Source organism: Candoia aspera, chromosome 1, assembly GCF_035149785.1.
Source record: "Candoia aspera isolate rCanAsp1 chromosome 1, rCanAsp1.hap2, whole genome shotgun sequence".
NCBI classification, from domain to species: domain Eukaryota; kingdom Metazoa; phylum Chordata; class Lepidosauria; order Squamata; family Boidae; genus Candoia; species Candoia aspera.
In genome coordinates, this window is record NC_086153.1 from 196746607 (window position 1) to 196762433 (window position 15827).

Here is a 15827-nt window from a genome sequence, read left to right on the forward strand (position 1 = left end):
TTTTTTTTAATTATAGGTGTTTCAAGGACCTAGAAATAATTTTTTAAAAAACCATTTTACACATTGAAGGTAGGATATGGACATGTTAGTGCCATGGTCTCTAGAAGAAAAATTAATTTTACATAATAGGGGGTTCTGTTTACTATAACAAAAATACTTTATGTACAAGAAATAATTGGCAGATTTTGTAAATGAGAATGTTTGGAGTGAACTTAAATGCCACTGTTCCATGTATAACTTTATTATGATTTATTAGAATGAGGCTTATAAGTACTGCTAACGGATTGTAAAAGCTTTTTTAAAAAATACTCAAAAGAATGCATATTTGTACAAAATGTTAGGATTATTAATTAATACCCAAATATGGAAAAACAGCTTGAAAATTTCTGCTGCCTAAATTTTCCTTTATAGAAAATTTCTTATTCAGGGCATTCAAGCAATTTCTTTGGATAGTGCAAAACATACCTTATTATCCATAAACACTGTACTGTACATATAAGTAAAGCTAATTAATGACCATGAAGTAGAATCAAGTCAGTATTTATAGTATTGATGGTACCCAATGCTGCTATGCGTAGATAATTTATATTTTTCTAAAATCTTTAATGCAAAGAAATCTAGAACAATGCAGTTTAGATTACTGAAAATGACTTTTTGATATGTAAGTTGATCCTACAGTTTGAATTGTGTCAACACTGTTGATCTTTCATGTTAGGATTGGCTTTGGATTTAATACACACTCATATGGCTTTAAATCCCACTGAATTTAAATGGGATTTACTCAAGTGAACCTAGAAAGGATTGCAGTTGAAGGCTTTAGGTGAACCATGGTGTGGTTCACTTCTAAGTAAGAATTCATGAGAACAAGCAGCATGGTTATGATCTTAAGTCAGTTATCTGGAAGTAAGGACAATTGCTTTCATCCAATTTACTATGTAATTTTTTTAAAAGTTGAGGAATATGGCTACAAGACAAGATCAAAAATTCCCACAAAATCAAAGAACTTTGCTAGAAATCATTCCAGTGCAAAACTTGAATTGTCAGCACACTCCTCCCCCCCCCTTTGATAATTGGGGAAATGGAGCAGCTGGATTGGTTTAGTTTAAGAATATCTATCCTCAAGTTTTCCTAATAAAGTCTGTGCATCTCTCCATGTTGTATTTTTGCATGCATAACTACTTCTTGTAATTTTGAACTGAATGTAGATAATTATGTTTATATGGACAACATATGATCTCTCTTCAATACAGGACAAAAAAGACAGACTTTAATATGCCAGAAATCCCATCCATACCAAATCCTTTTCCTGAACTTTGTGTTTCTCCATTTGCATCAGTTTTGTCAGCCAGCCTGTTGCCTAAGGCAAATCCCAGGATAAAACAAGTAAGCATTTTCCAATTCTGACAGCCAAACTATGAAGAGAAATATATTTCTTCTTTGCAGTTCCCAACAGATTCAGTGTGTACATCTCAAAACTTTTCAACAATATTACTTGCAATTAAATCCAGGATTTTTCCCTGATTCCTTTTATTGTCAGCTATTTCAAGACAGAATCCTTTATGTTTGTGATCTAGAAATGTTAATTCTGTAGCCAGACATGTTGTTTATCATAAACATGAACACCCAAGCAGAGGTCCATCCTGCTTCACCAAAGTATTCAAAGTAGATGCTCAAGGCCTGGGATTTTCACACCTGGAAAACTAGAGATACAGCTGTGTTCCACCCCATGTGTTTGTGCTAACCATTAATAAAGTATGTGAATACAAGGCATGTTGAAATGATCGAAAATGTAATTACATATGTGATGCAAGGGCAATTGAAATCAGTCTACCATAACAATATCAATTTGCAGGTGAAGAAGAGTGACCGGCAGATATTAATTCTGGACCTGGACTTTTAAAATATTTTTTTCTGAAAGCCTCTTATGAACAGTTCTTGACTAAATGTAACAACCATGGGATAAAAGAGGAAAAAGGAGCTGTAGATTAGTGGTGAAGCCCCACACTGCATGCAAAACCAGGTTCAATCCCTGACATTTCCAATTTGGGATGGAAAGACTCCTGTTGAGTGTGTTGCCAGTCAGTTTTGGCAGTATGGGGCTAAATGAGTAAGTGGTCTGATTGGGATCTCCTACGTTTCAGATCCTCTTAAGTGCTGGGACATGGTTTAAAAAATGAGAGAGAGTAGGAATAAGTGGCCTATCCTACAGGGAGGGATGTAAGGAGTAAAATCTACCTGAGATTTGAATTTAGGGACTTGTGCTTTTTTATTTGCTCATAATTGATGGAGCTGAGAGTGAGCAGTTAGGTGCCCAACCCCAAGGAATGAGAAGACTGGACAAAAGTTGATATTGCTAGATATGGGAAATTATACCAAATGTTAATGTATGTAAGATGTCCATTAATGTATATGAAAATAATGTTCAGGATAAATTTAAGGATAAAGTCTTTGTAAGATAATTGCATCTGTAGCATAATCCTATGTGTGTTTACCTGGAATACTAGAACCAAGTATCTAAGACTTTGTTCATCTCTTATAAAAATGCAATGTATGGGTCTCCAGTGACTGCATTGACTTAGTGGAGTGTTCTGTATAAACTGGCTACCATGGATCCAGATGCAAGTTTGTGATTCTGCTTTGTATAGTCACAAAACTAGGAAAGAAATAGTCTATGCAACTTTGAGTTGAGCAATGACAGCTGGGAAGCTACACTTGTCTTCTGGCATTCCTAGCACCATATACATAAATACAGCCATGGGAATTGTGATATCTTTTGCTTATTCAGACAATAGTTCCCTAACTAAACTGTGTAGGACACATGGAGGGGACTCCAGCTTGCACACATCCACATACATAGAATCTGACATACAAACTAGAAGCTTTGGATCACTGGAGATACATAGGAGAGAGTAGCCTGCTCCTAAGATCCTCCTAGACTTACATGGTCTTCAGGAACAGAAGTATTAGTTTAGCAGTGATTCCCATGGCTGTGTTTCATGTATGAACACTAATTGTTTAGTTTTATCATGGAGTTTAAAAATATAAATTACTGTTTGATGGATAATATTTACATTAAGATGTTATGGGGTTTGAGATAAAAAACCATGTTAATAAAAGAAAGGATTATATTTGTGGTAGAATGTCGGTTATTTGGGGACCGCAAGAAATTTAAATAAATAAGTGAATAAATGGAAGGAAAATGTACACTGGAGTGATGAATCTTGTTTTGGTCAAAGATAAGCTAGAAATTACTTCTCTACACAAATAGTTCAAGGGAAATCAAGTCTGTTGGCTTCCTTGAACATGACTGGAAGGGGCAAAACAAAACTCAAGGGTATTTAAAACCCAGGGACATTTTATTCTTTTGCTACATTTTTCTGTATTTATCTGACTCTAGATAGTCACAGTTTGTAAATAACTTGACTGCACTAGGCAAAATAAATCTGTTTCTTGTAGGAACATTGGTATGCAAACTTCACTAATTTTTACTAATTGAGAATTGGAATGGAACCATATAACAGACATTTTACTGAAGATTTTATTTTGAGGTAGACTGTTTCTTTTTTTAACCTGAAATTAATGGAAAAGGACTTCTATAACATTGCCAAGAAATTGTCCTTTGTCATGGGAAAGTGATATTTAGCTGAGCCTTGATTTGCTTAATTTGAATGTAGTTGAGGCTTAGCATTACTGTCACCTTGTTACCTGCAAGTAGAGAGAGACAGTAACATTACCATATGTTATTAGTAGGATTTAGTTGCACGTAGACACCCCAATCCAGTAGTCTTAATCTCTGTATCATACGTAAACTAGGTAATGCTGATTGTTGCGTGTTACTTCATATCTGCATGTTTCAAAATAATACAACTGTAATAGAGGAATCTTGAAAATTATTATGTTAATGGCTAGGTTAGTGCATCTTTGTTTTTTTTGTGTTGCCTTAGAACTTCAGCAAGAGGCTTGCTATCACTGAATATATGCAGACTGGAAGAAAGAAAAGCTTAAATGCCATCACTGGGTTTAAGCAATATTATGCAAAGTACAAGTTATTTTTTTCCTGTGCTGTGGTAAGCACACAATTCATCTACTCTGCGTTAAAGAAGTAGGAAATACCTAATTCTGAAATTGGGAATAATTAAAGAATCATACAAATTCATATTAAGTTTTGGAAAGTGTGTTTAGGACAAGAGCTTCCAATAACATCCAGATTATCCCACTGCTTGCCATAGAATTTTAGTTTTCAGAGTATGGTGATATCCTACTTTGTTAAGGTTAAGGTTTCACATCTATACTTATCAAACTCTTTTTCCTTTGGTTTTATAATCATTGCAATGTGGAAGGAGAAATTGTGGCCGGGTTCACACTTTTCACTAAGATTAATGTGTTATGTGAACCCCACAATTTGGTTGAGAAACCATGGTTTGTATCACAAACGTATCATATGAATCCACTCAGCTGTAGTTTATATCACAAGCCATAGTTTAGCAAATTGTGGCTTAATACATTGTGGGGACCAGGCAGTTGTGTTTTGGCTGTACCATTAGGTGGGGGTGTTGAAGGAAGAGAATGCATGTTTACTTCGCATGTACTATACGCATGTGGAATTCCACTGTGATTTAATGTCCTGTATGGATACTTAGGATTCTACATGATAGGAAATACCTATGCATATAAGTCAGGCAGCATTTTTCATATATTATTCCAAATATATGTGAGGCAGAGGTGGTGAAGACACAATGTCTGTAATGTATGTATGGTTTTACTTTCTTCCTTAACGTTGTAGTCACAAAGAGAATGCCTGAAAAGGGGATGTTCTTGTTCAAGTTTTTTGTACTCAGAAGGCTCCTACAGAGTCCTGTTTTCATTTAAGTAAATGTAGTAAATAATTTATATTCTTGTTTCTATATGGTTGAGTATATATAGTCATTCTTTACATATTTATGTGTTATCTTTTTAATAGAAAGATTCTACCAGACCACCTTGTCAGTAGCTGTTTTTGCTATTAGATTATTGTGAGTATACCTTCCAGAGCTTCAGAAATTAAAATAGGGCCATTTATTTCAAGAAAGGAGGGAGTGACGGTGGGGTCACCTCAATAGTGAGGTCACTACAGATGATTCCCAAGTCAACAAACCTGCCAAACCAACCCACCCACAACAGGAACTCAAAGGTCATGCTACAAAGACAAGTCAAATGCATATAATATACACTGGATTGAATTGATTCAGTTTAGGATATGTCTGGTCCATTTTTAGTAGGTGAAACCACAATTCCAATAACAACTGGTGAATTAAGCAAAAATATTAACCAGGACAAGTTGCATCCTGCAACCTTAGAAAATCTCTTTCTATGCTCTTCATGGCTCATCAATCGGTTTTGCCTTTTTACAGGCTCTTCCATTTCATTCTCTTTCTGACCAGTTTTCCATTTCTCTGAGCATGATGGGTTTTCTTTGGGATTTGCCTAAGTCCCTTCAGCACCCCCTCCAAGATTTTAATCTGCTTCTGCCACTCTTGGGGTTTTCCAAAGACTGTTGCTGCTCCATTCTGCCAATTTATGACCCATATTGGTAAAGCAACCTTGCTATTCATATATACTACAGAAACCAAACAAGAATGTTGTTGGACATACATGGTATATGTTTCTGTTACCACTGAATTGGAATTTGAAAGCTATGTATGTTTAAACATATGCAGATTTCTTTGACTTGTAACCCAAAACCACTAGTCTTCCACACTTCTAAAAGCCAAAGGCCAATCACTTTCAAAATCAATGAAAACCAGCTTTCCTTCCTTCACCCTAGAAGTTCAGTGCAAAAATAAATGCATTTTTAAAAATGTCAGCACAGTAAAGACATGTCTTTTTCATTTTTTAAAATTATTTTTTACTCAGTCTCAGAAAATTATGGGCTGGAGGACTGAATAAAGCAGTAATCCCTTTATTCATGGCTCCCTTTTTCTTATTTCATTCCATAAATTTGAGAGTGAAGATTATACTAGGCCAGTGTTTCTTAAAGTGTGGTCCTGGGACTTCTGGGGGTCCCCCAAGGCCCTCTCAAGGATCTGTGGAATCAAAATTATTTGCCAGCCTATGTTGAAAAATAATACAGTATTAAGATCCCAAAAATAATACAATATTAAGATCCCATCAAACAATCATGAGAAGTGGTAGTCGCTACAAATGTGTCAATTTTAACTTTTAATATGGCAAATATTGATAAATATAACCCATACAATTACAAGCTCTTTTGGGGTCCTCCATAATTTTTAAAAGTGAGGGGTCCTGAGAGAAAAATGTTTAAGAAACACTGTACTAGGCTATGCCAAATGCAAAATGAGTGAGACCTCTCTGTCTTCAGCGTGAGGCTCTCTAGGGATGTTGGGATTCCAACCCACAGAATGAAGGTGGCCACATTGACTGGAAATGTTGGGCATTATGGATCCCACAGATCCAGATGATCCTGGTTAGGGAAACCTTTTAAAGTAAGCCCAAAGACTCCTACTCTGTTTTGCGACCATCTGCTCTGTTTTGTGGCCAATAAAGAAAAAATAATCCTGCCATCTGGAGTCAAATATGATTCTTTATGAGGTTGCAAGTCCAATGGGAGAAATGTCTTTTTTGCTGCAAACACTTTAAATGGTCATTTTACTTCTTAGAGAAAACAGGAACGTGAGGGGACTTCCTTTAAGGAAGTAAAGGATGATTTGAGGAAAATATTTTTGGATAGAGGAGTATGGAGATGCCTTGAAGAAGGAATGCAACTTCTGTTATGTGAAGATCACTTTAGCTCAGATACACAAGAGGGGTTGAGGAAAAGAACCAAGATTGCCCCAGGAGAGAGAGAATCTCTGTCAGATTTTCAAGATTCCGTAATTATATCCTAACAGTGTTTTTTAACCTTGGCAACTTTAAGATGCGTGGACTTCCACTCCCAGAATTCCCTAGCCAGCAGCTGGGAATTCTGGGAGTTGAAGTCCACACATCTTAAAGTTGCCAAGGTTGAAAAACACTGCTCTACAACAACAAAGTACAATTCCAGGGGTTCATGCATTGCCTGTTTCCTGACCTGGTCTATTTTGAGGGGCTGACAAACACCACACTTGAAGACACCCAGAACAAAATTCCCTTAGGAGGTATACTGAATGAGAGGGTTTTTTTGGCAATGATGGAGTCTGTTAGCAGGAAGTAGGAGTACTGTGATGAACATTGGATGGGTTAGTTTCCCACAATGCCCTTGGTGCAGCATTGGCCTGGAGCATTAGGACACATGAAAATGCTACCTCCACAATGGACCCTAAAGCAAAGCTACCTCAAGGGCATTATGGAAAATTAAAACGGGGCCTCTTACATTCAGCTGCCAGCTGCAAATTCTACCTAGTTAATTGCCTGACTCCTGTCAGACCCTGCTGGATCCTGTGCCTGCCCAAAAGGGGCCTCCTGACCCTGGGCCTGTTTTTTAACAGCACAGCCTGATATGATGTAAGAAAAAGGCTTGCCTGAGCCTCTTGGAAAATGTGGGATGTACTTCTCAGTAAATACGATTTGAAACACAAATAGACTGAATTCCTATTGTAGGAGAAGAGGGCTATAGATGCTGTAGAGGAGAGATGGTACTGTGTACCGCTTGCAGATACCTAAAGGCAATAAAGAAATGGCTATGTATTTAATGCTGAGTTGATTGCGTTGTTACTATGGCTTTTATGAGAGTGGGAATAAAAGCCAAGCTTTGGTGGCAGGTATGGCTGGGTTGTATTTGGCTCTATGCTTTATAGCTTTCTTTAGAAGCCCTCAATTTAAAAGTAACTAGATAAGGAGCAAGGGTGTGACCTCAGCTAGATCTCATAACAACTTCTCTTCAGCTTTTTGGGAATTCCACCTCTTTTGTGATCAAAAGTGATAGAGATTGAAAGGGTATGAAAAAAATGGTCTTAAAGAAATAATTACACCATAATAACCACGGTCAAGAGCTTTGCAGATGCTCTGTCACACAACCACAACTGTGGCATATGGATTGTTTGTTCAGTGAAGGGAGCAAATTTGTTTTAAGAAACACAGATCTTTAGTCCAAAGTGAAAGTAACAGGGAAGCTTGTGAGAGAGGAAGTCGTAATCATACCAGGTTGCCTTCCTATATTTTTATTTATTTTTATCAGCAAATTACCTATATTTTTTTATCTACAGGCTACATATTCTATATATATTGCATTGCCATGAAAGAAGCATCATATTATAGCATAAAGCATGTTGATTTGTGGGGAAAAAAACAGCCTTTCTGGCTGACCACAGGAACCTGCATAATGAATCATAAGGTAAAAATACTGCATGTTTCCCTAGCTGGTGATAGTGATTGAGCTGCTGTGATGTCACTGAAATCAAAAAGTCAAAGTTGGCAGAGCTCTGGTTTCAGTTTAGGGAGCTGGGATGTTCATTATTGAACATTATTAAACCAATGTCCAAAAGCTTCAGGGATGTTCATTAAAGATAAGCAATTAGCTGGATGAGAAATGAACAACTAAAACTCCAGGACTACAAGTGCTCCTCCCCTCAGCCTCCAAAAGTTGTTATTGTACAGCAATTTATAATGTGATGGAAAGGAAAAATTATTAAATACGTTAGTTATATGAACTATATAATAAATGGAAAGGAAAGGAAATGCAGTTTTGTCTTGGTCCCTGAGCTATAAGATACCAGAGGCTGTGTGCAAATATTGGGCAACAGTGCAAAAAGTTGAGGAAAACTGAATTTCCTCTGCATTTTTGGAAGAATTTGTGCAACCTTTTGTTTGCTGACTTTGTTAAAGTTTCATATGGGAAATCATCTCTTGGATTGTCTTTGTTGAATGAGAATTGTATGACGGTGCTTTAATGCTTTTGTCTGGTCCCCTTGAAAAGCTGAGAACCTTGATTTCCTGAAGGTTTGCCACAGAGAAAGGATAAGCGGCAATCGCATTAGCCAGACATGCTCTGGCATGTTAAGGCTCCTGCATTAAGAAGTAAACTATTAGACCTGTTGCCATTTTTTTTGGTAACTGATTAGGAGTTAATTCTTTAATTTTGCTAACTAATGTATCCCAGATTCACATTGTTCTCTTTTGTCTATCATTCGTGGTCTTTGAACTGCATTCAGCTGGCTGTCATCCAGCTATTTCAAGAAAATAAGGTAGTTCTGGCATTGATTACTGGGACCTATGTGCTGAAGGAGCTTTGAGAAATTCAGGGAAGAGAGATGTGTAAGTATATATAAGTGTGTGTGTGTTTATGGGTATGGGTATACACACACAAACATGCTTCACACTTAAATATTTACATGAACTGTGTAGTAGCTGTCAACAGTTTGGTCTAGTGGTTAAGGTGCTGGGCTAGAAACTGGGAGAGTGAGAGTTCTAGTCCCGCCAGAGGCAAGAAAGCCGGCTGGATGACCTTGGGCCAGTCCCTCTCTCTCAGGGTGGTGGTTGTGGGGAAAGGAGGAGGAGGAAGGAGAATTAGGTATGTTCACCGCCATGAGATATTTATAAAAATAATAAAGGTGGGATTAAAAAATCTTTTAAAAAAAGCAGTTTAGCCTTCTGCTATTTCACATGACAAGAAATTATCCTCAGTTGACCCTAAGAACAAGGCGGAGTCTTTTTGCAGCTACTTCTTGTAACCTAGTCAGAAAGTAATGTGACATTTGTTTTGAAGGTGGCATTGGCTTCAGTGGACCATTCTAGTTACAATTTTGCAGTGTATAGAAGTCTTTATTTTGAATATTTCATGGCTTGACTAAAAAGCAAGTTTTGGTTTTACATCTTGCTTAAATGCTGCTGCTTGTAATAACATTAGATTTAAAATAGATGTCTTTCCTTTCAAACAAGGGAAAGAGATCTATCTTTTCGGGAGAGGAGGAAAAGAGAAGTCAGATGCAGTTCCTTGCTTGATGGACGAAAGCACTGCTGAAAGAAAAGGGTTTTGACTGAACTATCTCCCTGTGTTTAAACTTGTTTCTTTGAATATAATAAACAGAAGTGTCATAATGTGTTTCCAAAGGCAGAGATGAAGCTTTCCCTTGTCCCACCTGCAACTCCTGATTAGCCTGCCATTGGTTAGTTCTATCTGGGACTTGTCTTTAATTGGCTTTCTGAAGGAGTAGATTCCAATAAACAGCATGCCTTTGATTGCCCTCCAAGTTATCTCTCTCCGGTGGCTCTTCATGAGGTGTGTGCTCATTGCAAGGCACAAAAGAGCCTCACAACGTAGATCATGATCATTAAAGAATAGAGGAAGAAGATAATTAAACCAGGGATTAAAACAAGCACCCAAAGCACCCACACCCATGGACCCATAGACGGCTGAAAAGGAGGACATCGGACGAGCAGAGATAAGCCACACCTGGTGCCCTGGAGGACACTCCCGATTCGAGGGGACAAGGGACGACACCGGGAAAACGCCCATGCAGCCATCAAGGATCCCATCAAGAGGGATTGGGACAATGAAGGGTGGAGGAGCCCGGGGCCCTATGAGAGGGTATAAAAGGGGCACCTCCACACCACACCCCCCGTTCCCGTTTTTCGTTCTGTCAGCCATCATTCCAATAAACCAGAAATCCTTAATACCCATTAAGTGAGTCTGTGTCTTACTGCGAAGCGAGACTGACCCTGACATAAAAACGGGAACCCCAAAAATTTTTTTGCCTAGCACCTATCCAACAAGCGTGTGAGGGACCCAGCTAGGTATGGAAACCCACAGAGCGAGGCAGCGCAACCCTTCGGCACCCGGCGACGAAGCCCCACTCCCCCCGGGCGGGATGTGACTGAGGTCCGGGCGGTGTAACGCCCCAGTAAGTATGGGATCCAGCTCAGGGGAAGCGGAGGGGGAGGGAACCACCCCGGCACCCCGGAGCCCGCAGGCCACCGGGGGCGAGATGAGGGGACCCTCTCCAGGCTCGCAGGCAACCCCGGAGGAAGCGCAAGACGAACCGCCACCCAGGGCGCACGGAGGCGAGGGAGCGCCTGACACCACGGAGGGTCCAAGGGAAGGTCCGTCCTCCACGACGGCCAACAGCGAGGGTGAGCAGAATGGCGAGCACCCCAGCAGGAGTCCGCAGATGGCAGCAAGGCTCGACGCGCTGGAGGAAGGGGTGCAGGCGATACGGCTGATGCTACAACAGCTGACGGCAGCGCAGGGATCCCGCGGTGGCGGCAGCGCGGAGGCACCCCCGGATGAGAGGCGGCGGGGCGAGCGCGGCGGCGGAGCCTGGCCCAAGGAGCCCACCCGACGACCGGAGGCGCACCGGGACGAGAGACGGAGCGGATACCCAGCGGACGGTGGCGACTACGGCGGAGCCCAACCCCAGGAGCCCACTCACCAATCGGAGGCATGCCCGAACGAGAGGCGGCGGGACGACCGCGGCGGAGCCTGGTCCCAGGAACCCACCGGACGACTGGAGGCACACCCGGACGAGAGGCGGAGGGATGACCCGGCGTACGGCGGCGGCGACAGCGGAGCCTGGCTCCAGGAGCCCACCCGAGGGAGAACGTTCCCGCCCCCCCCGGGCGATGGGTCGACGGATTTGCGAGGAGACCCAGAGAGAGACACAAACACCGCAAGAGGACTGGAGACAGTCCGACCCGCATCAGCCCCCGTGGAGCCTGCTGCACGACCCAGAGGGCACCAGGAGCCAAAACCAGAACAGCTGCCAAGGACTTTGGCATAAAGTTTGACGGGGACCCCTCTAAACTCTCCTTTTTCCTGACGAACGCAAGGTACTACCTCGAGGAATGGGGTCCCTGTTTCAGAACTGAAAGGGGCAAAGTGCCCTGGCCATAAAGCTAAAAGGTCGGGCCGCTGATTGGTACGCCCAGCTGTGCCAATCAGGCGCCCGGGCGCTGCAGGACAGCACAGAATTCCTGCAGGCGCTGGAGCTACACTTCAGGGACCCCCTGGAGCAAGAAAAAGCGAAAAGGGCGCTGAAAACACTCAGACAAAGCCAGCACTCCGTGGCAGAGTATGCCATGGAGTTTCAAGCCCTAGCCGGAAAAGTGGACACCTGGTCTCAATTGACTCTGATTGAGAAATTCAAACAAGGGCTCAACTTAAACGTTCTCCGGTGGGCACTCTGCCGCGACAATCCCAACTCCCTGACGGAATGGATCCGGCTGGTGGGGGAAGCAGAGGACGCCCACGACACGTTCCTCCACGCCAAGAGGGAAACGCAGCAGACGGAGGCAGCGAGACCCCCACGCACAGCTGCAAGGCAGGGGAAGGTGAGACCCCAACCATGGAAGGAGGAACGGGACCGGCGCTTCGCCAAAGGGCAGTGCTTCACATGCGGCAAGGAAGACCATAAGACAGCAGCATGCCCCAAATCGACACCCAGAGAGAGCACGAGGAGGGCACAAACCGCACCAACCCCAGCACCAAGAAAGCGACCAGCGAAGGGGGAGTACCGACGCAGACACTTCCCCTACAGCTCAGAGGAGGAGGGAAGCAATCCCGACGAGCCTATGGGAAATGACAACCACCTGGCCTAAGGGGCGCCGAAGGACAGGTGGAGGACAGTGACAGGCGCAACAACAAAGGGGTGAGTGAGGAATGCCCCACCCTCTACGTCCGTGTCACCCTCATCCATGGGGATAAGACTGAAAGCCTAATGCACCCAGACCTGGTAGCCGCGCTTAACCTCTGCTGCTATCCACTTCAGCACCAATTGGTGTTCACGCAGCTCGATGGATCCGCAGTGGGAGGGGGCCCGGTCACTCAATACACTGGAGAAACCGCGCTAAGGCTCAGCAGCCACGAGGAAAAATTGGCTTTCATCGTGGCACCGGTGGGGCAACCCCTACTCATACTGGGGATCTCATGGCTCGTGCAGCAAAACCCAGTCATCAACTGGAAAACCAGAGAGATTAAGTTTGCTGACGGGCGTTATCAAGCACCTTCAGGGAACAGGGTCCCCCGAGCGGCCATGGGGGGGGCAATGACGACTGCAGAGCACAGAGAGACGGCACTGCCAGAGGGACTGCCAACCAAATACGCGGACTTTGCCGATGTTTTTGGCGAGAAAGAGGCGGACAAACTCCCCCCCCACAGGAAAACGGACTGTACCATTGAACTGGTCTCGGGGGTACCCCTACCCAAACCCAAAATATATGCCATGACCGAGCGGGAGCTGGCAGCATTAAGGGACTTTGTGGACAAAAACTTGGCAAGAGGTTTTATCGAGCCTGCAAACTCTCCAGTAGGAGCGCCAGTCCTCTTTCGTGAGAAAAAGGATGGGTCACTGTGGCTCTGTACAGATTACCGCGGATTAAACGCAGCAAGCATTTCAAATAAATACCCCCTACCCTTAATAAAGGACATCTTGTCCCAACTGGCAAAGGGTAAGGTATTCTCTAAACTAGACATAAGGGAAGCCTATTACCGCATATGGATACGGGAGGGGGATGAGTGGAAAACTGCTTTCAACTGCCCATTGGGGGCGTTTCAATATAAGGTGCTCCCATTCGGACTGGCAGGAGCACCGGGGGTATTTATGCAGTTAATGAGGTCCTGCGCGACCACCTTTTTAAGGGGGTTTTGGTTTACCTCGACGATGTATTAATCTACACAGAAATGGAACGTGAGCACAAACGCTTGGTAAAAGAAGTGCTCAGGAAACTCCGCAAGGCAGAGCTGTTTGTCAAGCTCTCCAAGTGCGAGTTTCACAAGAAACAAATTGATTATCTAGGGTATAGGATTTCAGCTAAAGGAATAGAAATGGACCCAAGCAAGGTCCAAGCCATACTGGCGTGGGAGTGCCCACGCACGAGGAGACAACTTCAAAGCCTCCTTAGATTCACTAACTTCTACAGGGGGTTCACGCCAAAGCTGGCAGAGACTATTTTACCCCTAACTAACCTACTCAAGACTAAAGGCTTGGGGGACACGTGCAAATCAAGAAACCCGGGGGCGCTACTAAACTGGACAGCTGATTGTCAAACGGCATTCGAGAGACTAAAAAACCTCTTTACAGCTGAGCCAGTGCTACAACACCCCGACCCCACCAAGCCTTTTGTGGTGCAGGCAGATGCCTCCGACTTTTCCATCGGAGCCATCCTGCTCCAAAGGGACTCCGACAACCACCTAAAACCCTGCGCCTACCTTTCCCGCAAATTCTCCGAAACAGAGCGGAGATGGCATGTATGGGAAAAGGAGGCGTTCGCAGTAAAGACAGCTCTGGAAACGTGGAGGCACTTGCTGGAAGGGGCCACTTGCCCCTTCGAAGTTTGGATGGACCACAAGAACCTGGAGGCACTCAGCACGCCAAAACGGCTCAGCCCTAAGCAGGTGTGTTGGGCTCAGTTCTTCAGCCGGTTCAATTTCACGCTGAAATTCATACCGGGCAAGAACAACTTCCTGGCGGATGCCCTCTCCCGACGGCCACAGGACGACACGCAAGCCTCCGACATCGTGGGGACAGTATGGACCGAGAAACAGCTGGGCTGCCCAGCTGTCACGTGCAGCCAGACAACGAATCAGTGCACGCCAGCACGAACGACAGGGAACGATCGGAGCCGCCGTTCAATTTCACCGAACTGGCAACAAAGACTCACACAAGCACTACAAACAGATACATGGTTGCAAAACAACCGACACCATGTATCTATCAAGGACAGCATCGCCTGGAAAGAGAAAGCCTTGTACGTGCCAGAATCATTGCGGGGGGAAATCTTACACAGATCGCACGGGGACAAGACTGCGTGACATTTTGGGTTCGTAAAAACCCTTCACCTAACGAGGAGGCAATTTTGGTGGCCAAACCTAAGAAAAGACGTGAAAGACTACGTGGCCAACTGCCCTACATGTGCCACCACCAAACGGAAAGGGGGAAAACCCCAAGGGCTGCTGCAGCCAGTAGCCAGCCCCTCCCGCCCATGGGAAGAAATTTCCATGGATTTTATTGTGGACCTCCCACCCAGCCAAAGGAAAACAGTGATATGGGTGGTAAAAGACTATTTCTCAAAGCAGGCACACTTCATCCCGTGCGCAACCATTCCCTCCGCACAACAACTGGCACGCTTGTTCCTAACACATATATACAGGATTCACGGCGCCCCCTACAGGTTGGTGATCGACAGAGGCACACAGTTCACGTCAAAGTTTTGGCGAGAATTTTTAAAACTAATCGGGACCAAGCAAGCACTGTCCACTGCGTGGCATCCACACACGGACAGATCTACAGAGATCCTAAACTCAACATTGGAACAGTTCCTGAGGGCATTCATAAATTACCAACAGGACAACTGGGTAGACCTACTACCTTTCGCAGAGGTAGCCTATAATAATGCAGTACACCAAAGCACTGGCCACACCCCATTTAAGGTGGTCTACGGAAGGGACTTTGTACCGATACCAGAACTGCCGCAACCTGAAACCCCGCCCTGCTCACCAGACGACTGGGCGGCACAGCTAGCAACAACCTGGCCAATCATCCAAATGGCCCTAGCAGACGCACAAACTACGTACAAAAAATATGCGGACAACCACAGGGCGGAGGCACCGAACTACAAAGTGGGAGATAGGGTCTACCTCTCCACTAAGTTCATAAAAACCTCGCAACCCTCGAAGAAGCTGGCACCTAAATTCATCGGACCCTTTAAAATCACAGAGGTAATCAATCCAGTTACATTCAAACTGGAACTGCCTCACAACTTGCGACGGGTCCACCTGGTATTCCACTGCGCTCTACTGAAACCGACAAACACATCCAAATGGCATACGGAGGAACCCCCGCCCCCACCCACCATGATAGACAACCAACAACATTTTGAAGTACAAGAGATACTGGACTCAAGAAAGCAAAGAGGCAAGC

The 15827-nt window shown here is 43.7% G+C and overlaps 1 protein-coding gene across 1 annotated transcript in view; it reads left to right on the forward strand.

Moving 5' to 3' along the window:
* The first annotated feature begins 1230 nt into the window (after positions 1-1230).
* The window catches only part of GRB14 (growth factor receptor bound protein 14), a 64257-nt gene continuing 49660 nt past the window's right edge, over positions 1231-15827 (forward strand). The window contains 1 exon segment of the mRNA XM_063306551.1: positions 1231-1383. Within this exon segment, the coding sequence (XP_063162621.1) occupies positions 1231-1383 (153 nt within the window).